The 23,353-nt window shown below is 54.6% G+C and overlaps 2 protein-coding genes across 3 annotated transcripts in view; one reads left to right on the forward strand and one right to left on the reverse strand.

The window, feature by feature from the left end:
• Positions 1–1,698, reverse strand: part of THAP4 (THAP domain containing 4) — a 40,118-nt gene extending 38,420 nt beyond the window's left edge. Inside the window, exon 1 of one of the 2 annotated variants that reach the window (XM_059393936.1) lies at positions 1,550–1,698. In XM_059393936.1, coding sequence (XP_059249919.1) covers positions 1,550–1,626 — 77 coding nt within the window. In that variant the 5' untranslated portion in view covers positions 1,627–1,698. Of the gene's footprint in view, positions 1–1,065; positions 1,207–1,549 lie in introns of those variants that run through there. The other variant, XM_059393937.1, reaches the window with a different exon arrangement.
• Positions 1,699–1,923: 225 nt separating this feature from the next.
• ATG4B (autophagy related 4B cysteine peptidase) overlaps positions 1,924–23,353 on the forward strand; it is a 24,305-nt gene continuing 2,875 nt past the window's right edge. Inside the window, 13 exon segments of the mRNA XM_059393939.1 lie at positions 1,924–2,256; positions 2,258–2,292; positions 10,357–10,458; positions 10,591–10,662; positions 12,475–12,573; positions 12,942–13,043; positions 13,665–13,737; positions 17,133–17,212; positions 20,222–20,415; positions 20,945–21,023; positions 21,302–21,447; positions 22,699–22,755; positions 23,147–23,240. Coding sequence (XP_059249922.1) covers positions 2,141–2,256; positions 2,258–2,292; positions 10,357–10,458; positions 10,591–10,662; positions 12,475–12,573; positions 12,942–13,043; positions 13,665–13,737; positions 17,133–17,212; positions 20,222–20,415; positions 20,945–21,023; positions 21,302–21,447; positions 22,699–22,755; positions 23,147–23,240 — 1,249 coding nt within the window. The 5' untranslated portion in view covers positions 1,924–2,140.

Raw genomic sequence — 23,353 nt, forward strand, 5'->3', positions numbered from 1 at the left:
GGAAGCCAGAGCCTCTGTGCTTGAGCCCAGCCTGAGCCATGACTCAAGAAGCTGAGCTAAGAGGAGGTCAGACTCAAATGCTGTAGTCCCCTGTTCTTGCTACAGTCCCAGTGCCAGGAGGAAAACTGCTTTTTGAAAAAGCAACCAGCTCTTGGAAAGTACTGAATAGGATACTTAGTAATCACTTCTTCTCAATAAAACAAGATCTCTTTAGAAAACGGGAAGGAAACTCTATGCAGGGGTGGGGTGGTTAGTCCAGAGGGCTATCTACTCACCTGAGGTCCTCTAACCCACCTGTGGCCACTGTGGACCAGAACCAGGACCCAGACAGATACTAACTCCCCAGAAAGCTCTGTGCAACATGACCTTCCACACTTCCTCAATGTTCTGGGAGCCCACTTCTCCAAGACCCCAATTCGCACATCCTTTGCCCCATGCCAGCGAAGACCATTGTGAACGCCAAGGACAGCCTTCTGTGCGGCGGTCTGCCTGGCTTTTGAAAGGAAAGGCTCTGAAGGAAACTCAAGAAAGCACAGTGGCTGGCCTCCAAAACAATGTATTACCAGTTCCTTCGATAGATTGTAACAGCGTGAGAGAACAAACCACTGAGAATTTCCAATGAAGCTACAGGTAACATGCCAGTAGAGTCTCCAAAAGCTAACTCCCTGTAACCCACAACAGAAATGCCCTCGAGGAAGCTTTCCAGGCTTAACTCCTGAAGCCCTCAGGAAGGGAACCGGGACAGAGAAAGCAGAGCCCTCTCCCTGTCTTGGCGACCGAGCAAGAAGTGGCCAAGAGGGCCCCAGCAAGCGTCGGGCAGGCGGCGGAGGAGCCGGCCTCGCCCTGCCCCAGGCAGGATGTCCCCGGACGCCCCGCAGCGCGGCAGGGCCACTTCTCCCTGCGATGGCGAGGACCCTGCCGGTGGCAGAGCTCGTGGGAGCGCCTGTCCGTCCCGAGGTACAACCTGCGTTTGCTCAGCCACACTCCCGATGGCACAAATCAAGGCAGGCTCGCTCGCGATCAAAAGAGCACAAAAGTCACAGCAAATGCAAGAGGACAACTGACCCAAGAGCGTCTCCAGAACACACTGGAGACTGGTGGTACCAGCACGAATCAATGGAGCGCAGGGTGGCCGCGAGGTTGGGGGGAGAGGGCGGTGGTGGTGGCTGTACGGTGGGCGCCGGGGGGCCGAGGGATGGCCTCCGGGTGATCTCCTAGTCGGCGTGGGGTGGGCGCCGGGGGTCGGAAGGATGAGGGGCTGGGGAGCGGGGGGCCGCCGGGAGCCGCGGAGTGGGGGCGCCGGCCGTCGTGGCCCGAGACGCCCGGCCCAGAGACGGCGGCCCGGGCCAAGGTCACACAGCGCCCGGCGCTGACTCACTCGCGGGACCAGCCCCCAGGCCCGGCGCACCGAGGCCCTCCCGCCTCGGGCCGGGCTGCGCGGCCTCAGTTTCCCCGCGGTGCCGGGCCGAGCCGGGCCGGGCCGGGCGGGGGCGTGGCCGGCGGGCCGCGCGGGCGGCGGGCCGGGCGGCGGCGGGCGGAGCCCGGTTACCTGTGGAAGGAGACGGCGCGCTTCTCCCCCTTGCCCTGCCGGTTGGAACAGTTCGCGGCCGCACAGCAGATCACCATCTCGGGCCTCAGGCCGCCGCGCCGCCGCCAGGCTCCGGCCCTCGCCTCGCCGCGCCGCGCCGCGAGCGGGACCGCCCCGAGGGGAGGGCGCGCGGCGACACGGCTGCGGGACGTGGGAGCCGGCCGCCGCGGCTCCCGTACGGCAAGATGGCGGCGCACGCCCTGCCGCCCGGCCGTCCGGCCGCCCGGCCGGGACTCGGCGTGCCGGGGCTCCCCAGTACCCGGCTGGGCGCAGCCCGCAGCTCGCGGCGTCGGAGGTGGGCGGGGGCGGCCTGGGCCGGCGGCCCGGTACAGCGGCATGGCGCACTGGGCCGTCCGTACGGCAAGATGGCCGCGCCGGCGTCCGGGGCGCACGAAGGGTTAGCGTGCCCTCCCCGTGGCCCCACCGCCCGCCCGCGTCTGCCTTCGCAATCCCCACGGGTCGCTGTCGGGGTGCCCGGAGCTAACGGGCAGGCCGCCCGGGAGCCGGGCGCGCGGGCCCAGCCCTGGGCTTTGGGCCTCGCCGTACGCCAAGATGGCGGACGTGCACTTCCTCCAACACTTCCGGCCCCGCCCGCGCCCGCTAGGCCCGGATTGGCCCCGGCAGCGGCCCGTCGCGTCGCGCTGCGGAACCGTCGGAGCGACGCCGCTGTTCAGTCGGCGGCCGGAGAGGGAAGATGGATGCAGGTGAGGGCCCGATCGGGCGCAGGGCTACCGGCGGGCGACGCCCTCCTGGCCCCTCTGCTGCCGGGGCCTTGCCCAGTGCGGCGTGGGTGCGGGCTGGGGCGCGGGGCGGAGCCGGCCCCAGCGCGGAGCGGGGCGGGGACGGCGTCCGTGGGAAGGCCGGCGCGGGTCTGACAGTGGGCTGTCTGCGTGTCTCGGCGCTTTTTCAGGGCCGCCCGCAGCGCCCGGGCGCCCGGCGACAAGCCCAAGGCTGGGGCGGACGAGCAGGGGCAGCGCGCTGTCCGAGACGGGCGGGGGGGTGCCGGGCGGAGCTAGCTCCAGAACCGGCGGCGGGAGAGTGCTGTGCCTGCCGCCAGCCCACGCCCCAAACGTTAAGGAATGGAAGCTCTTTAACTCTTTGGAAGTTACATCGGGAGCCTGATGGCGAGAAACGTGCTCCCAACACTCACAGAACACGCAGCTTTTTTTGAAATTTTTTACTTCAGTGACCAGTACATCATGCAAGCTTCTTTTTCGTGGTTGAAGAGAGAAACTGGATTCATGTCGTCATATCTTAACTTCTTGGGGTCCTGATGCGAAGTATGTGGCGGGTGGGAGGGCGTATGTGTGCGTGTGTGCCCGTGTACACGTGGGGATATGTGCATGTGTGGCTCTCTGGTCTGTCTCATTGTGCTTTTGTTCCAGCGGGGACATCCCTTACGTGTTGCCGGCAAACTGTTCTGGATCTTTGTTCAGTAGCCCTGAAAGTGTTGTGACACCGGCTCTCTCGTCCCCCACCAAGAGTGGGGACAGTTTTAGTCCTTTCATTCCTTGTAGGGAGTGATTTGCCTTCAAGCACCTTCCCGTCCCCCACCGCCACCTGATGTAATTCCACCTGTCATCCTGGATAGCTTTGTTTGCTTTGTCTTTCTTCTCATGGCAGCGGCAACTTAAATTTGCCAAAATCTCAGTGTGGAAACTGGAATGCAGACGTGTATGGCCAGTATTTCAGTGACTTGTGGCATCTGGCTGGAGCAAACAGTTATCTTGACTCCCAGAGAAGCATGTTAACCAGATTGTGTTTTGCGAAGTTCGTTTAAAAAAAAAGAAATCACAGAGTGTTTTGCTGTTTCCTGGGGAAATGGGATGGAGAAAGGAATAGAAATATTTATCTGTTTTCTTTGAAGTTATCACTGCTGGGATACTTCAGACTTCGTAGGAGAGACTTGGGTAAGATGGAAAACACAATTCTGTGTTGGTTATATTAGCTTAAAAAATGGAAATCATCATGTTGAAGTTGAAGTGTATTTCAGAGTAGGAAAAAAGTGTTTGCATTTGAAGGCCGCTGTTGCTGCTGATGAAACATATGATCCTTGGAGGCTGTGATGGAGAAGTTTTCCTGACAGGATGCTCTACATCTTTTTAGGGTTCATTAATGGTGCAGCCTCCTCTGATCCTGGACTCCTTACAGACTCTGCCTTCTTTGACCAAGTCTTGGGCAGCTCCTAGTTGTTTTTATAGTGATCCATTCAATAAACTACATTTGTTATTGAATGAGAGGTTTGTCTTGGGCATTGTTCTAGACCCTGGGGCTAGAGAAGGGAACAAAATAGACAAAAAACCATGTGGTTCATGTGGGAGAGTATGTGGGCCAAGCTAGAGGGAGTTTCAGTTATACCCGGAATAACCAGGAAAAAAATCTCACTGCAGGCAGAAGTAAGTTTTGACCAAGACCCAAAAGCAGTGCAGGAGGAAGGGCAAGTTGGCCCTTGTGGCCAGGATGCAGCAGTTCGGGGTGAGAGAAGTAGGAGCTGAAGGCAAAGAGACAGATTTGGCCCAGTCATAGGGCCTGGTTGGGTCATAGTGAGGACTGGGGTGTTAATTTATTCCCAATGAGTTGGTGAGTCTTTGGAAGGTTTTGAGTATAGCAGTAATGTGACTGGACCTATGTTTCACAGACTGGCTCTGGCTGCTCTGTCCAGAACATACTGCATGTCCTGCAGAGGGGCAAGGGCAGAAACAAGGAGCCCGGTTAGGAGGCTGTTGCAGTGAGGCAAGTGAGAGGCCATGGAAGCTTAGCTCAGGGTGGAGAGAGGAGGTTGACTTCTGGATGTATTTGAGGGTTGAGACGTCAGGATTGTGTATAGGCTGGAAGTGATGGGTTGAGGGGAGGCACGGAGAGGGAGGAGTTGAAGATGGTGCTGAGGTTTATGGCCTGAAGTGAGAACCTCTGGTGGAGAAGACTTTGGGGGTCTTGCTTGGTGGGGGAGCTGTTGGTTTTGTATGAGCGGACTGTTGCTAGACATCTTTGTTGTGATGTCCAGGGAATCTTAGGGCCCACAGGCTGGAGCTGAGGGCGTCGGCCTGGACTTGAAGTGGAAGTGTGTGGAAAGCTGCTTTGGATGAGTCCCTGAGGGTCTGAGAGGAGGAGAAAAGAGAAGGGGCCCAGGAGGGGCACCCAGGGCTGCTGGCTGGCATAGACAGGTCCAGAAGGTGCAGATGGACTGCAGGCTGGTTGTGTTCTCCACCAAGCCCCCAGCACTGTGTGTGAGAACACACTCTGGGCTCAAGAGGCTGGTGGGTGCCCTCAGTTGAAACATGACTGTGCTGTCCATCCCTGAGGACAGAGCCATATCTCAAGCTTGCATCTCCAGGGTTTCAGCTGTGTCTGGCATATGGTTGGTAATCGAAGAAGCAGAACTTGAATTAATGTCACCTACGTGTTCCTGCACTACAAGTACTTCAGTTTAGAAAGTCTGTTAGTGTATAAGGTGGCAGTGATGTGAAGGGGCTGCTGAGCCCTGCAGGGCAACAGTGTGCTCAGTGTGGTGTTCTGTGCAGTATGCTTACAAGTGCAGTGTTTTCTAGGTCTCTGGTGTAGCTGACCTTCCGGGCGCTTTTCCTTTCTCTTCCTTACTTTTCATTCAGAACTGAACTGCCAACATCTTCATGAAAATTGTTTGGGATTTTAAAAAGTAACTACTTGAAAACCTGTTATTCTAAATTTAAACATTTTCCTTTTTTTTTTTTTTAAAGATTTTATTTATTGGGACGCCTGGGTGGCTCTGTTGGTTGGACAACTGCCTTCGGCTCAGGTCATGATCCCAGAGTCCCGGGATCAAGTCCCGCATCCGGCTCCCGGCTCCATGGGAGTCCGCTTCTCCCTCTGACCTTCTCCTCGCTTGCTCTCTTTCACGGTCTCTCTCTCAAATAAATAAATAAAATCTTCAAAAAAAATTAAAAAAAAATCTTATTTATTTAGTTGGTGGAGGAAGAAAGAGAGAGAGCAAGCAGGGGGAGCAGCAGGGAGAGGGAGACGCAGACTCCCTGCTGAACAGGGAGCCCAGTGCGGGCTGTATCCCAGGACCCAGGATCATGACCTGAGCGGAAGGCAGATGCTTAACCGACTGAGCCCCCCAGCGTCCCCATACATAAACATTTTCTAAAGGAAAGGCGAACCCTTCTTTTGATTTTATTTACGAAGCATTATCTCTCAGAAGCTATAGGTGGTTGAGGGAATATCTTTGAAAAGTGATGCTTTTTTCTGCCAGATTAATAATATTAAAATATTTGTTTCTAATGGAATTGCCATACTATTAAAGGGCTTTCTGCTTCTCTTGTGGGTGTGGTCAGAGACCTCTTGGAGGAAAATGTGGAAAATCAGGTGTCTGGGACCCAGGTGACCAAATGAGGGAGAGTGCCTCTGAAATAGCATCAGTTCTTACGTTGGCCAAAATCTGCCAGTCTTGCTTGTCCTCTGTGTCCTCTTAGTGGAAGTTAAAACCATTACCTGGAGTCTGGAGACTGGCGTTATTTTTGAGATTTGATCTCATTTCACTCAGGAGTATATGAACTGCACATATGATTTGATACCATGTGTGGTGATGATGAAATTATTCTGAGTCCTAATTAATTTGGGGTGACCCTGTCTGGGAAGGATGCAGAATTTGCTGGCCTCCAGCCCCTGTGAAGCTTGTCAGTCTGAGCAGAGAGTTGGAGGTGAGTCTGAGACTCCTCTGTATTGGGCAATCTGTGCAGATGTAACTGATTGTGAAATTTAGTTTTAAAATAGGAAAGTACTAGTTTTTCTATTCAGCTGTTTTCTGACCTGGTGTTCTGTAATGTTTTTTGTTCTACACAAGTATTAATATGTGTTTTGACTAAATTAACACCGACAATAAGAGGGGCGTTGTGTAGAGGGCAAGGGAGAGTTAGTTTCATTTTATAGATAACGAGGCTTGGAATACTAGGAAAAGGAGGATGAGGAAGTGCTGGAAACCATTGCTGGGTGCTGCACATGTGGCTGGAACCTGTCCCTGGCCTTGTGTTCCCGTCCCATGGGCAGAGCAGCAGCTGTGTCCCACCTTGTGGCAGGGGGACCAGGTCCATGCACCCTACAGCCAGGAAGTGGGCTCTTCTGTCTCCAAAACCAAATCTTCATAGCACTGAAAACTGAGTGTCAGGAGTGAATGGTATTTTTGAGAGCACCATTGGGGAGTGCGGCCCAGAAGGTCCTGGAGCTCGGTGGTCTGGTCTAATGCAGGGGGCCTGCGCTGAGTGAGCAGCCTCTGTCCGCAGGAGCCCTGAGGGCATTGGGGCGGTGGCATTCATTCCAGGTGTCCTGTCCCCTGCTGCAGGCTGGGCTGGGCAGAGCCACTGAAGGCCAGTCAAGACTTTCTGCTGGTTGTACGGGGATGAGAAGTCCTTCACTTGCTTTCTTGGTTGGAACTGCTGCGGGTCCTTGGGACTCTGTGTGCTCATTTACCAGGGCAGAAACCTCAGGACATTGAGCTAGCTGGTGAGGTGTCACTGATGGCTGGCTTCTGCTCCCGAAAGCCCAGGCTTGGGAGACAGGCTTGTTGGCTACATTCTGCTTTAGTGAGTTAGACTATGTATTTGGGTGAGTTTCCTGTGTGTCTCGCACTGGGTGCCACACCTGTTACAGAACGCGGAGACTGGTCTTCCTTGCATATTGTGGCACCACGAACTTACCTATTCCAGTGACTCCCAGGGAACCCCACCCCAAAACATGCTTACTGTTGCCCAGCGTGGGGCAAAGCTTTTCACGTTTCATCACACTGTCTCTGAGGGAAACACAGCTATTCTCATCTTACCAGTGAGAAAACTGAGGCACAGTAAGGTCTCCACTAAGTGAGGGTCAGACTTCGGGCTGCCCACAGTGGGGACTGTGTTCAGTGGGTATGATGGACATACACTCCACGCACAGCGTCCCCGAGGACCAACAGGAACACAGTCCCTGTCTGAGGAAGTTGCCGGGCCATGGGGTAGCTGTGTCTGCAGCTAGTTCCAGAGACACACGGGATCTGCACCCAACAGAAGCAGGATTCAGGGGGGAGCGGCTCGCACGAGCAGTCAGCTGGAGGGGCAGAGGTAGAAGGAGCAGTGATGTGAGGTGCTTGGGGGACATAGGGGCATGGGAGTCACCCACAGGTGACATATGTGTACCGTCACTTCGAGGTCCCTGCTACTCTAGTAAGAGCTGGGGTCACTTCCTGGTAGTTTGTTCCTTTGCTTGGAATGACAGTGTGTGTGTCTCCTTGCATGGTTTTGGCTGATGCGGTAAAGAATCTGAGGCCACACAACCCATAATTTGGTTAGCTGTTGTATAAAATTTGGTGATAAAGTGTTAACTTAATAGAACACCTCTTATTTTTTTCCCTCTGAAGTTGGCTTGGTTGCCTATAAAGTTTGCTAGTAAACCTAAGAAGTACGCCTGCTTTGCATTTTGTTACCTCTCTACTTCAAAGGCGTCCCAGCTTTGATATGGGGCTGTGGTTCTTTGACAAGTGCTGTGCCCCTATGGCACAGAGCACACACGAGATACTCACCCACAGCACTTGGTAGCCTTCCAGGATTGGTAGCAATCTCTGCATCGTTCGTTTACAGTGGTGGCCTTCGAAGGGTCCTGGGCATCAGTAGGGCAGGAGAGTCAAGGTCGTTTGCATCCTTTTTCCTTGAGAGTAAATGTTTTGGTTTGAATCTACATATCAATTAAAGCCCAGGGGTCCTATAAATAGAGAAGTAACAGAAACACCATGATGTGTGCAGCTACTTGAGATCATGGAACTTGAATTCACTCAAAGGTAGCATTGATAATTATGGGCAGAAACAAGTAATTTTAGGTAGAAGGAGGGGGAGAGAAACCTGGACTCTGATTGTCCCCAAGCATAGAGCAGTGTGCTTGGTGTTGAGGAAGCACAGGCAAGTTGGACACACTGAGCAGAGCCCCTGAGTGAAACTGGGTGGGTGACAGCTCCCAGCACCCACTGTCGTGCTCGGGCACCCTGGGCAGCACAGCTGGTTCTAGAAGCAACAGGACTGCCCTGATGCTGTCAGGTTTCAGGTGAAAAGAAGAAAAGGCATAGCTGGATCTGGGCTCCTGACAACCAGAGAATTGTTGAAGTAGCAAATGCAGGGTCTTTGATTTCTTTGGATGTCTTTGTTCATGGAGCATTGCTCACCCAACCCTGGGCCTGAGAATTAGCTGTGCGCCCAGTCTAGTCTTTCGGGTGCAGTAAAAATTGTATGGCTTTGAACCTGCAGTTCTGTGTCCTCAGCATTAATGACCCAGGCTGACCTTGGCGCCCTTCTGTCTGCCAGCTTGGGTGTGCGCACCTCATGGGAAGGGTTTCATGGATACTCTGCAGCTGCACTAGGAGGGCATCCTGTTATTTTTCCCCCCCATTTTATGAATAAGGACGTTTCTACACTGAGGGGTCAAGGGGCCAGGGTTGGACATTGCTTGAGCCAGGGTTGGACCTCACTGCAGGCATTAGGACCAGCACTGTGCCCCAGCACCCCCAAGGGTTATGCACAGCACAGAAGGACACGCAGGGATGCTCACGCAGGGTATGTCAGGAGCACCCCGACAGGGCACGGGAGTTACCGATGGCCTGGACATCTGTGCCATGGGGTGCTGTGGGACCATCAGATGTTTGCTGGAGCTCTGTGTCTATGTGGACTGACCATCATCGTTGAGAGAGTAGAGACAAGGAAATCACAGGTATGGTATGGTTTCCTTCACCAATCTATGCAGAGACTTCTGGAAGGAGATTCCTTGCTAGGTATGAAGCTGCAGATGATTTTTTTAATAATTTTTTTTTTTAGTCTTTGGGTTTTTGAAAATTAATACATCATTGTTACCAAAAGGTGGGGCTATTGTCAAAAAATAAATTCAGATGTGGGAGAAACTACTATAATTGATGTTCCAAAGTTCTCTGGGCAGTTTGCAGGTGAGGGCACTAGTGACTAGGTACCATTGAGGCTTGAGCGACAGCAGGTGAGAACTGTGTGTTTAGGGTTCTGTGAGGAGCAGTTGAAGAGTTGGGGGACCCAGGATACCCTGTGCCCCTTGCCTCGCAGGTGCTGGTCTGTGCTCTGCTGAGTCTGGAAACCGTGTAGAGAGGTTTTCCTCAGTCGGCTTCCAAGGACAGAGAGGGACACTGGGCCTCTCTGGCTTCTTAAATGAAACAGCACAGGATGAAATGGTGCACAGGTCCTGTGAGCACCTTCTTAGGAGGTGAGAGCTGGTGGCCATGCTCTTCTAGGAGCATCTTGAAGCAAAAACAGCTACAGGGAGTCTCAGGGACTTTGCAGAAGGGTGTGTCTGTTTCTGAGGGGTTGTGTCCCACCCAGGAATAGTACCTGTCCCTCCATGGCTGCTTGTCACCATCCCCAAGTTTGTGTTTCTTGCCCCGAAGTCCCTGCCTTCCCCTTGGTCTCTGGACACCTGCTCCAAGGGGACGCTGACTCCACCTTCTGTTCAGCTTGCACGCTGAGATGCAGTGATTACTTTTGTTCTGTAAGTTTAAGTTTAAAACTAGTACTGAAGTCAGGGGCTTCCTGCCCTGGGCCTGGCACCGTTGGCCTCGTCCTTGTGTCGGCTGGAAGGTGAGGCTTGGGGGCTGCTGCCCTGTTGCTTACAGTTGCTTTGTCTTTGGTGATTGTCACTGCCCTGCCGAGACACAGAGTTACATGGAGTCCTTTACATGGAAATGCTGGAAATGATCTTTCATGTTGTTTTATGAAATGATAAAAATGGGATCAATGTGTGTTTGGTTTCAATAGCTACTCTGACCTACGACACTCTTCGATTTGCTGAGTTTGAAGATTTCCCGGAGACCTCAGAGCCTGTGTGGATACTGGGTAGAAAATACAGCATTTTCACAGGTATTAGCCATGTTGGAGCCCGTTGTGCTCTCATGTTGGGGGAATAAAATAATAGTTATCTGTTAACTTCCTGTATCATATGATCTACAAAGTTAAGGCTGTGTATGTTTTCTGCTTTTAAACAATCCCTAGAAAAGGATGAGATCTTGTCCGATGTGGCATCCAGACTTTGGTTTACATACAGGAAGAACTTCCCAGCCATTGGTAAGTATGCCATCGGCTACCACGCGTGCTCATAGATACAGGGTTTAAAAGTAGGACGGGTCGGACGCATAATGTTGCAGGATGCCCGGTCCTTGCCACTTCATCTCTGATGTCACGGCGACCCTAGTGACTTAAGCCAGCTGAGGTCTTGCCCCTTATGTGGCAGAGTTAGGATCTAAACCCAGGAATCCCGATTCTCCCGAGGGCAGGGATTTTTCTGACTATTGGTCTTAGTTTCTTACTGGGACCTCAGAGTCAGGATAATGAGTCACAAGTAGCATTTCAAAGTGAGAGCAGAATGGAGTGTGGAGTCGTGGGTTTCCACAGTGAGGCACCGTGTGGCTTCAGGAGGCTTCGGTGTGTATGTTGGAACAGTGTCCTGGGTCACAGTTGTCACAGTGCACTTCAGACTTTAGGCCCAGGGTATCTGGAGGCCACTGCTCCACGTCATCACCTTTTCTGCGGTGTCCCGCACTTAGTTGCAGGGAGACCTGAAGGGCCGCTTGGATGTGCCTTGTCTTCACATTGCACTGATGTAAGTCCCATTCAGAGTCCTGGCCCTGGAGATGGACGGGGAGGGGCCCTAGCTCTCAGCCTAGCTTTGTCAGTTGGAGAACCTGAGACCAGAGGGTCGGCACCAGGAGGCTGCAGCTTCCAGGTGGCCTGTCTCCATCAGGCTCTGCCCAGAGATGTGAGCCTGGGTTCTCTGGAAGGGAGGGGCATGTGGTACGGCTGCAGGGTCGTGGCGGGGAGTGCTGTGGGGTAGGGAGACTAGACCAGTGCCACCACAGGCCACCTAACAATGGCATTTGTCTGCTTTGCTCCGGGATGCCATTCATGCCACAGGTGCTGTGCTCAGCCCTGGAGACAGGGAAGCACCTGGTCATGGAGGTGTGCTGGGCACTGGTGCAGGGACATCGCTGTCCTGCAGGTCACTGTCTGGATGCACAGAGCGGGGCCGGGCTTAGAGGAGCCTTGTAGTGTTTGGGAACGTCCTTGAGGAGCAAGGTGCCTGCCACTAAGGGCCCACATAGTCTCTCCTTCCCAGCCATGGGGAGATGGCTGGCAGGTATTGCTGGTGGGAACAGGAGTTGTTGCATGCCCCCAACTCTGCCCCTGGGGGCGTTTGTAGGAGGGGCTACCTCTGGTGGCACTGCAGGGAAGTATGGGGTCTGCTGGGGCTGCCGCTCCGAGGTCTGGCCCTGGCCTCTCTGCTCCCGCGCCGCCTCGCACCTCTCACCTCATTGGGCCTTTGGACATTGGGATGTCTCCTGTCGCACTGGGGCCAGTCTCAGAGTACCCGCAGAATTCTAGTGCCCAGGATGGGTATCCTCTGGGCCCTGGCAGGGGGCATGATGTGGCTGGGCTCCAGGGCGCGTGTGCTTGAAGTGCTGAGGGCTATTACTGGCCTGCCCAGGCTTGTGTTGCCGCCCTCCTGCACACAGGCCAAGCTCCCAGCAGATGCAGCTTGGCTCTTCCGGTGCGTGGAGAAAGGTTGTCCTTATTGAACTTGGATTTTCTTCGATTACTTGTGAGACTTAGTGTGTTCCATATGTTTTCCAGACAATCTAATTCTCTGTGACAGACTAACTGTTCATGTATTTTGCCACTTTCAAGGGGTTGGCAGGACGTGTCATTGCCCAATAAATGTGCACTTGGCATGATCAGGTTCTAAATGGCCTGTCCTCTGAGACGGAGCTGATGCGGCATAGGGCTGATCCCAGCATACTAGGACCAAGGCCTCTTGCCAGTGGACTCCTGAGCTTTTGGGCCATCTGACGGCGAGGGCTCTGTCTTTATTCACCATGACAGGGGGCACTGGCCCCACCTCGGACACAGGCTGGGGCTGCATGCTGCGCTGCGGACAGATGATCTTTGCCCAGGCCCTGGTGTGCCGCCATTTAGGCCGAGGTGAGTCACAGCCTGTTGGAAGCCAACAGGATTGGGGGCCTAGGTTACCCACTGCATGCAGACTAGCGTTCAGGGTTTTCTTGAGCGGCAACCCACAGGTTTTCATTGATTTTTAAAAAGTGACATTAAAGAATATCGATGAACATTCATGTTTTAGAAATGATCTTCATATCACTGAAACTGTTTTCTGTGCTGTATGGGTTTATCTTGATGGGTTAGCATGTATGTGTTTGGAAATCCTAGAGAATTTAGCTTTTAACTTTAGAAAGGTTCAGAAAAGGGTATCATCTGTGGCTTGAGTGTTTTAGAAATGTAAAGGCTTCTTTCTCCTCTTTTGGTAAAATTGAATTTCTGCATCTCTCCACTAGATTGGAGGTGGACCCAGCGGAAGAGGCAGTCTGATAGCTACTTCAATGTCCTCAACGCGTTCATCGACAGGAAGGATAGTTACTACTCCATTCACCAGATAGGTGGGAGATTGCTAAGTGCGTCAGGCCCTGCTACTTAGAGCAGGCCAAGTCATTGGTTTTCCCTGAGCGCTTCTCTGGTTTCGGGTGTGTGAGGTGTGAAGCTGTAGGTCCCTCTGGCTGTGGCCACCGGGGGCTGTGGCATGGGCCAGGCCAGCTCAGACCTGGGGCCTTGCCGTGGCATGGTTGGGGGGGTGCATGGCCACAGTGGGGTGCAGGCTGCTCATTGCAGCAGCAGTGCGGGTGGGACAGCATCTCCAGGGGTCATCCCTCTCTGAGCCCATCACTAAGTGTAAATGCTCCTTTGTTTTGAGCATCATGTCCTCACTTACAGAAGGAAGTAAAGATATAACTTTGATTCATTGAATTTCCTCTATCCTACTCCTTATTGAAGGGCTGGTATCTTGGCTTATAGTGAGGGATGACCCTTGAGGTGGCCTCTCTCCCTCTCGGAGAAAGTGTCCTGGAGTTTGTCAGGAGCACCTGCTGGAGGCGGGGAGGAGGCGTGCCAGTCCAGGCTTCCTGTGGAGTGTTCCTGCTGCTATGTGCTGCTGCCAAGATGGGCCTCTTTTAGGGGAGGGACGGGGGGAGGCACATGTCACTAATCTCATCTGTTTCCTACAGCACAAATGGGAGTTGGCGAGGGCAAGTCCATCGGCCAGTGGTACGGGCCCAACACTGTTGCCCAGGTGCTCAAGTATGTGCCAAGTCCTATCCCTCCCATTTCCTTGGGGTGGCGTGAGCATGACCTGTGGATTCAAACTCTCCTGAGTCTGAGGGGTCTTTTATACTTCCCCTCATGGCCCTCCTGAGAGTCCTTGGAGGTGGTCATGTCCCGTGATGTTTCCTCATAGAGGAGTGTCGTCATCCGGATAGTGCCTGCTGGATGGGGCCTCTGTGTCTGTTACATGGCTGGAGGTTGAAACTGGTCTGGAGTGACAGCAGTGCGGTGTGGGTGCCGTGGGCCTCGGCCTCTGTGCCGACCTTCTCCCCACAGTGGACCCTGTGGCTTTCCTTCCACATCCAGACTCAAACCTCTGTCCCCTGCTCCTTGTAACCCAGGCTCCCTGCTCCTGGTGTCTGAACCTACCCCTTCTCCCTTTCCCCACAACCCACAGTTGCAGTGAAGGGCTGCCCTGTCCACGTGGCCTCTCTTGGCAGGTTGCTGGGGACCTGCCAGAGTGCTACTTTCTTTTACAAATCCACCTTCCTCAAGTCTGCCCATGGTTTCTCTGTCCCCTCACCCTGCCCCCTCCCCCATTTACTCAGCCCTTACCACATGCCCCTAAGAGCCCTGGGTCCAGCCCTGCACACCTTGGAAGCAGAGTCTTTCTGCACGGTCAGTCTCCCTGTGTGGTCAGTGTGTGGTCTGCGTGTGTAGTCCATATGTGTAGCCTGTGTGTGCCTGCATGAGTTGTCTGCATGGTCTGCGTGGACTGCACACGTGGTCTGTGCATGTGGTGTGGCTGCATGGCCTGTGTGTGTGGTCTGTGTGCATGCCTATGGTCTGTGGGCTTTTGCTGTCCCCAGTTCTGCTCTGAAGCAGCTCCTTCGAGGTTGCTGTCCATCTAGTCCCTTCCCAATGCCAAGATTTGGTCCTCTGTTTACTCAGTTGTTCGGCAGGTGGCTCTTGGTGCAGATGTTCTCTCTAGGAAACCCTGGGTGGTACAGTCATGCTCTTTTGTCCCTGTTGATGGCGATGGCTCCATTGTCATCTCCCCTCCAAGAGCATTGCGGGGCTGAGTTGGCCTTAGGCCGCTTCTCTTTTCTGCCAGCAGCAGCATGAGCTGTGGTCTACAGGGTGCAGTTCTGAGAGTCAACGCCCCCCCCCCCCACCCAGTACTGATTTGTACCCAGACTCGGGTCCAGATACTTACTCAGCAGCACCCCTGAGATGTCCGAGGGGCATGTCAGCCTAACAGCCAGAACCAGAAGCTGACCCTTCTCCCTGTCCCCGGCCTGTTCGTTCTACAGGGAATGTCAGTGTTGTCCTTCCAGGAACTCAGAAAAAAAAACTGGGGTCATGCTGGTTTTTTTTTTTCAACACACCTCATTCATTTGGGTCTGGACTCTAACCAGTGCTTGTTACCTCCCTGTCCTCACCACGGTCCAAAACCCATTTCTGCCTCCTTGTTGGTCTTCCTTTTCTCTTCGATGTCCTCGAGGCTCTTTTAAAATACAAATAGGTGTTAGGGCACCTGGGTGGTTCCATCAGCTAAGCATCTCTCCCTTTTTTTTTAAATAAAGAGGATTTATTTATTTATTTATTTATTTGAGAGAGAGAGAAAGCAAGAGAACGAAAGAGAACATGAGCAAGGAGGAGGGGAGAGGCAGTGGGAGAGGGAGAAGCAGGCTCCCTGCTGAGCAAGAAGTCTGATGTGGTGCTTGATCCCAGGACCCTAGGATTGTGACCTGAAGCCGAAGGCAGCGGCTTAACCCACTGAGGCTCCCAGGTGCCCCAAGCATCCGGGTCTTGATTTTGGTGGGATCGAGCCCCTTGCTGCCAACATTGGGCCCTGTGGTTGGTGGGGAGTCTGCTTGAGATTCCCTGCCCCCCCCGATGCTGTACTTGTGCACATACTCTGTCTCTAAATCAATGAGGGTTTTTTGAAGATTATTAGAGAGACTGAGTGTATACATGTGGGTGGGGAGCAGAGGGAGAGAGTGAAGCAGACTTCATACTGAGTACAGAGCTCACCATGGCGCTTGATCCGAGGAACTGAGATCATAACCTGAGCCAGAATCAGGCTCTTAACCCACTGAGCCACCCAGGTGCCCCTAAACCAATAAACCTTAAAAAAGTAAGATAAAAATAAAATACCAATAGGTGTTGGGATGCTTGTGTGGCTCAGTCAGTTAAGCATCTGCCTTTGGCTCAGGTTGTGGTCCCGGGTCCTAGGATCGAGTTCCACATCAGGCTCCTTGCTGACCGGGGAGCCTGCTTCTCTGTCTGCCACTCCCCCACTTATACGTGCACTCCTGCTCTCTCCCTCTTTCTCTCTCACAAATACATATAATCTTTAAAAAAAAAAAATACCAATAGGTGTCATCTTCATAAAATACATGGTGGCTGTCTGCCCCTTTTCTACTAGAATTGTCCTGGGGCTTCCCAGATGACTCCAGGGAAGGCTGCAGGTAGACGTGGCTCTGCCTCCCAATCCGGCTCTGTCTCCACTGCTTGCCCCTGTGCTCAGTCCCAGGCATACTGTACCTTGTGCTCCTTGCACACGCCTTGCCCAGGGCCTCTGTACCTGCTGCAGCCTTTCCCCAGCATCAAGGCCTTCTTGCACCTGCACTGGTAGTGCCCCAACTACTGCTCTGTTGTTGTCTGCTGTGCTCACCACCCACTGCCTGCCTCTTGTTTGGACTGTCCGTGTCTTGGGGGGCTGCTTTGTGTCTTGTGTGTCAGTGGGTTTCACCGCTGTACCTGGCCCTCAGCAGGCGTGAGAGTGAGTCAACTGGCAGAGTGTTGCACGTGTTCCCCTGGGCACCACTTTGACCTTCCCATGGGGAGGGGCTCTATGTGGCCCTGACGCCCTGTGCCCCTCACGGGTGTCCCCAGATGAACTAGGTTCTCCCATTAGACTTGTGGTTGTTGCTCACTTGTCTTGCAGAGGCTCAAGCTTTTGGATGCTCTCTGCTGCCAGTTACTGTTGTTAACCGCAGATCTCTCTGTGGGGCTTGAGCTGCTTGTCAGCCTGTCACTTTTGGGGTGAGGTGGAGCAGAGTGTGAAGGTGCAAGGGGCATGAGGATGCTGGGCCTGCTTGGGCTGGCAGAAGCCGTGGTATAGCTGAGACAGGGTTTGTGCTCCCTTCCCCAGGAAAGAACGCCCTGAAGCCAGGGCTCCTGTGCCAGGGACCCTGTCCCCATGCGGCAGCTGGACGTAATGGAAGCAGCACTGGGCCCAGGTGGGAAGAAGCAGGCCGCAGCCTTGGCTTTCTTCTCATCTGTAGCCCTGAAGGTCTCAGCTGTGATCTTTCTCATCTGCAAACCTGTGGGAGCATTTGCTGCCCTCTCCTTTACTTGGCCCCTGGAAGTGAGAGGTCTTTGAGTTGTGAAAGCTTACTGGTGTGTCCTCTCTTTTCTGTTAGGAAACTGGCTGTTTTCGACACCTGGAGCGCCTTGGCAGTCCACATAGCCATGGACAACACGGTGGTGATGGAGGACATCAGTAAGTGAACAAGAGCTCAGGGGCTGTAGCCAGTGGGACTCAGGGAGCGGCTCCCCAGCCCACGGAGGGGCCTTGAGTGGCATGCAGGTCGGTGCCCTGTTACATGGCCAGGGGATCCTTCATTCTCATCCATTGTACAATAGGCTTAGGGGATGGGCCCGGACTCTCTGCAGAGCTGGGTTACATTGTACCCCAACTTGCCATATCCGCGTTGCCAGAACTTGTTCAGGTGTGCTGGGTCAGTCTTTCCCTGGCACCATGCACCGCAAGGAAAGGCAGGAACAGCTTTCAGCTGTACTGTCTCTAGCCAAGGTGTAACAGGAAGCATAGAGGAGCATAGCTCTCTTCCTCTTCCTGGAAGGATCCGTGGGAAACTTGAAAGATCCAGGCATGCTGAAGTTTTAGTCACCGATGCTGTGCCAAGAAGGAGTGAGGGACAGGCTGCTTTCCAGAGCCTGCATTCCTGCGGGATCCAGGGTGAGGTGCGGGTTAGGGCCTGGAGGAGACTCAGCCATGTCCCCAGATGATGGCCCCTGGCTCTCGGCATCTTAGGTCATCTGTAACCATGCTATTGGAAATCAGTGCAGACCTGGTCTTGTCTGAGGAGGACTGGGTCTGTTCTGAGGAGGGCCCGGGCCTGCAGATGTAACAGTCTCATGGTTGGGGTGTGTGTGTGGCTGCACGGCCATGGTCAGGGCCCTGGAGTCCTCCCCTCCTGAGTCAGAAGCGATGAAGGCTCCTCAGGGGGATGACTTAGGAAGAACAGCGTCAGTATACAACCAGCAAGGACGCTGGGACAGAAACAGTGCCTGAGGGCCTGTGCATAGGTTAGTGAGGTTAGTGAGGTGACTAGTAGGTGGAGGGGATTCTGAATGGCTGTGCTAATTGCTTTTGGCTTTAGAAGCCTCAGGGGGCTGGGGAGGTGATACTTAAGGCCTCAGCCAAGGCAGGTGAGCAGCCACTTTTCTAGTCTCAGCTGCGTAGGGTCACAGGTGTGGGAGAGAAGGCTCCAGTTTACCAAAGCAAAAGTTGGAGAACCAGTACTGGCCAAGCCAGGGCTGTCCCCGTGTCCGGAGCTGCTCCCTGGTAAAAGTGCGGGCTTTCCGCCTTCTCTGTTTCAGGGGAAGGGTGCTGGGTGGGGAGAGCCTTGCTGATTGAGATGTGCCCACCCTCCTTGGGGGGCTAGCTAGGACCCCCAGAGCAGCCTCTGCCGGTGCTTTCCCTGGATGGCTTTCGAGCTTCATGAGCGTGGCAGACACTGGGAAGGCCTTGAACATGGGGAGGAGTTAGAGATGGAAGAAGACCCCGAGACAACACTCAGAGAGGTACAGCACAGGAAGCGTGCAGGTAGTGCAGACCCTAGGCAGAGGAGACTGTGGTTGGAACTTCCAGGAGGCGAGGACAGCTGACCGAGGAGGGACAGAAGGTCAGCCTCCCTGTGCTGGAGCTGGCGTTTTCAAACCTGAATGCCTCCTGGTTTTCTAAATGGAGGTTCCTCAGATATGCACTTCCAGAGTCAGAGACAGACACGGGGAAGCATCCAGATGAAGTAGTGGTAGGAAACTGCTTCTGAAGAGAGGTGGGCCTGGGGCGGCATGCTGGGCAGTTATATGGTATGTGGCCATTGTCACGGACTGGCTTGGAGAGAGCTTGTGCATGGTGGGAATGTGAAGGGAACATGACCAAGGGACCCGTGGGTTCCTGGACGCTTGCCATGTCACTGGCCACATGCAGCCTCGGTGAGTCCCCTAAGTGCAGCCGTGGGCCCTGTATCCATCATTTCTTGAGCCGATCAATGTGAGGGTCTTTGCTGGTGAGGAAGGTGTAGTCGGCAGGGAGTCCCTCCACCCCCATTTTCTTTTTCCAGCTGTGCATTCTGAGGAATTCCAGTCCCGCACTCATGCAGCCATCCGCCTCCCTCCTGTGTCCCCAGTGGTTGGTGGTCAGCACACCTGCCTTCCTGCTGCTTGGCTGGCCTGGCCCTCCCTTGTTCACTCCAGCCTGTGCTCAAGGAGCTGGGGTTGTATGTGCTTGCCACACCTGTGCAGACTCCTCTGATCTGGAAAGTTCTCCATCTTGGTTTATTTTCCTGCTTTTTCATAGCACTGACATTTTCAAGAGGTCAGGCCCATTTGGTACAGTGACCCACACTCTGTATTTGGTTCGTCAGGGTAGATTGGGGAGACCTCTTGGCCGAGAGCACTGCCTGGCGGCTGTCCTCAGCACCATGGAAGGAGGCTGGTCAGTGGCGTTTCCATGGGTCACCAGGCTTGAGTCATAGCTCAGGCTGTGTCTCTGCCTCCCTGTGATTGATGGGGATTAATGGGGATCCGGGAGCAATACTGAAAGTACATCGAGGATTTTTGCCTGGAATGGTGGTTTCTGTAACCATCCCTCCTGCTGGGTTTACTGGCTAGCAAGGTGGCTGGCCCACCTTGTCCTTTCTCTTCCCCAGCCTGGGGTCAGTGGTTTCTCTGAAGAGCCCTGGTTCCGTTTAGCAGGGAAAGGTATTCAGAAACCATGGCCTGGGTGCCTGCTGGGCTGGGGCCCCTGGAATGTCCCTGTCCCCACCGCCAGCCTCAGGGTAGCACACTGATGGAAGAGTAGCAGTGCGCTTAGAAGATACGAGTTGTCTCCACACTGACAAGGGAGGAGTAAGATTGTTCCTTGATGGCGTCCCAGCTGTGGGGCCAGTGCGCATGCTGCTGTCATGGCCATGGCGCTGGCCTCAATGCTGCCCGAGATGCGTGGCGGTGTGTGTTTGCTTTCATTTGAGACTGTTTCACGACGACAATTTTAAATTGAACATGCGTAGAAAATGTTTCTTTCTTTTTTTTCTTCTGTGGGTGTTAGGATTCATCTTAGACTTGTTTTCCAGATTCAGGTTGTGTGAAGCACTTGACTTCGTTACACTTGTTTCCCTTGACTGAGTAATGACACGCTTATTCCTTTTGGGTGAGCTTCTGTCGGCTTCTGTTCAGCGCTTGAAAGCACATCTCTGTTTTCCAGGAAGGTTGTGCAGGGGCAGCCTTCCTTGTGTGGGGGCCACCGCACTTCCCACGGATTCCAGCCGGCACTGTAATGGCTTCCCGGCGGGAGCGGAGGTCACCAACAGGCCGGCACCATGGAGACCCCTGGTGCTTCTCATCCCTCTGCGCTTGGGGCTCACTGACATCAACGAGGCCTATGTGGAGACGCTGAAGGTGGGCCTTCTCGCTGACCAGCAGAGGGACCGAAATACTGCTTCTTGTTAAAACCCTGCTGTTGTCGCCATATTGGCCCGTTCTACCCTCTGACCTCTCCGCCCCCCCAACCTACCGCCCTGTGGACTCCTGGAGTGGAGTGGTCTTGACCACCTCTCCTGCTGGCCCTCACACTCACTCTGCAGTTTCTGCTCCCCTGCCCCCAGGCCCCAGCGGCACTGGTCTCAGTGTGGTGCCCCCCCGCCCCGCACACCTCTCTGCCCTGTGCATGGGTGCTTTTCGCCCCTGTCTGTACCTCCTCCCATAGCCCCTCACTGTGCCTTCCACAGCCCCACCGCCTGCGTGGGGCTTTCCTGGACACAGCTGCACGGTACCTGCTGATGAAGCTCTTGGGGACCACGTCTTCTCACTCTCCATCCCCTGCCACCCCGTCAGGCCCTGGCCGGGGAGGAGGCTGGCTTCGTGTGGCACATGGGCTTGTGGTCACCAGACAGTGTGCTCAGCTGCCCGCCTCCCTTCTGCCCTGCAGCGCTGCTTCATGATGCCTCAGTCCCTGGGAGTGATCGGAGGGAAGCCCAACAGCGCTCACTACTTCATAGGCTATGTGGGTGAGTGCTGGTCCTGCTGGCAACTGAAACATCGTGAGGGTATTGGCTTGACCCTGGGTGTCCGGTGTAGAAGCAGCATGCTTCTGTGAGAGGTCTACATCCCTGCCCAGCCGGTGCTGGCCTCCTGAGGACGCTCCTTCCCTGCAGTGGTCTGGCTCCCACCCCATCTCATGCCTGCTGTCTCCCAACGTGGCGTGTGAGCAGGTGGATTTCCACATGGCCCGTCGGAGTGGGACCCCAGTCTGTTCCCTTCCCGTTGACTTGCTCATCTTTCCCAGGTGAGGAGCTCATCTACTTGGACCCGCACACGACGCAGCCTGCGGTGGAGCTGACTGACAGCTGCTTCATCCCAGACGAGAGCTTCCACTGCCGCCACCCGCCCAGCAGGATGGGCATCAGCGAGCTCGACCCATCCATTGCTGTGGTGCGTCCCCCGCTGTGTGCTGCCTGCTCCCCTGGCCATGGGAGCTCGTGGGCAGGTGGGAAGGAAGGGTCTCCGATTTTATGATTTTGTTTTCAGCGCACTGGAGGAAGTATCATATTGATGTGGTTTCACATGCACAGGGCACAGAAGGTTTTAATAATGTCTGTTAGCTTCCTGTGCGCGCCTGGGGCCTTCAGCCTTTGTGGTCCCCCATGGCTCCCTGGCCCTCACAGCTAGTGGCCTCCCCAACACAGGGGCAGTTTGCTCCACTCCCTGTTCCGCATCACCTTTTTGGGGTTTGGAGTTTGACTTTGGAGTTTTTGACTTAATGTATCTGGCAGATGATTTCTAAGAATGAGCTTCTTTGCTCTGATTACAAGGTAGAATTTTGGGCTGTGATTTGTGTAAACCTATGTATTCTTAAAATGCATTTGATGGGGATGGGGGTCAGAAACACCTGGAAGGAATGGTGTCCCTCAGGGAGTGATTAACTAATAAGTCCCTGACAAGGTAGATCCTGGTCCCGATGGAGCTCTCTGGACCTGTGATCTGTGCGTCTTGTGTCTCGTCCTCAGGTGGGTGGTGGGTGGAGCCGTGCCTTGGAGGGTTGAATTCCTGGGGCTGTAAGCGCTGCTCCATAGTGGACTGAGGCTGGTGCTCACGGAGACAGTGCAGGCTAGAGTGGCAGTGCTTTGGGCTGTGGGCATGCGGACACCAGGCAGGAGGTGTTACCCTATCCTTGCCTGACAGGAGGAGGGCTGCATGTGGGCTCCTCAGGAGATCCTGGCTTCTCGTCTCCCAGCAGCATGTCACGCATGTGCTGTCACCCGAGCCAGGGCGGCACGGATGGTCTCTGGAGGGAGAGGGCACCCATTTCCGGGATCGCACCTAGAGTTCTGGTGGCGCCTGGAGTGTTTAGTAACATGTCCCTGGCATAGGTGCTGCGTGTGTGATGGTTCTAGCCGCGCGCCATCGCCACTGACTCTGCGTGGGACCCAGGGCTCCCCTCGTCTAGGTGCTGCTGGTGGGAGGCCCACTTTTTGAGTTGTGCTGTGCCCTGTGGATTTTGGTGGCATGTGAATGGCCAGGCCATGAAACTGCACATGGCCTCCGTGGCCTGGTTGATCAGGGCGGAGTGTCGAGCTGCGGACCAAGCCCTCAGAGGAGGGCAGAGACCTAGATCCTCCTGCACTCAAGTGTGGCCAGCTCGTGTGCCTCACCGCGTGCTGCTCACGGCTGCTTCTGTTCCAGGGCTTCTTCTGTAAGACTGAGGACGACTTTGATGACTGGTGCCAACGAGTCAGACAGGTGGGTGGCAGGTCCCCTCATGTGGGTGGTGGTTACAGGAGGCTGTCTTAGCGTCTCTGGTTTGGGGTCCCGCCTCCCTTGGCACCTGGCCCTCAGCTCACAGTGTGGCTTGTGGCTTCGGCCTCGTGTGCAGAGAACATGGCCACGGAGCTTGCTGTGAGCCTTTGCAGGGCGTTTCAGATTTGCCCGTATTGTGGCTGCGAGCGGAGGTGGCATGTGGAGTTTGGCGCCTTCTGTGTGAGCGATTGGAGACCTGATGATGCGCAGACCAGCAGAGGCCACCTCCCCGTCCTTGCTCACGGCTCCCTCTGCCAGCAGTGTGATCTCTCTGGATGGGGGGCGCTTCGCCACACCCCCCATGGCTGTGTCTAACGGCCTTGTCTGCTGACAGCTGTCATTGCTTGGAGGTGCCCTGCCCATGTTCGAGCTGGTGGAGCAGCAGCCTTCTCACCTGGCCTGCCCTGACGTCCTGAACCTGTCCTTAGGTGAGTGTGAAGGCCACAGGGCCACATCTCAGGTGGGGGGACACAGCTGTTCTGGGAGTGGTATGGTTTTTTTTTTTTTTTTTTTTTTTTTTTTTTCAGTTTTTTTTTTTTTT

This window comes from Mustela nigripes, chromosome 3, assembly GCF_022355385.1.
Source record: "Mustela nigripes isolate SB6536 chromosome 3, MUSNIG.SB6536, whole genome shotgun sequence".
In the NCBI taxonomy this organism is placed as follows: domain Eukaryota; kingdom Metazoa; phylum Chordata; class Mammalia; order Carnivora; family Mustelidae; genus Mustela; species Mustela nigripes.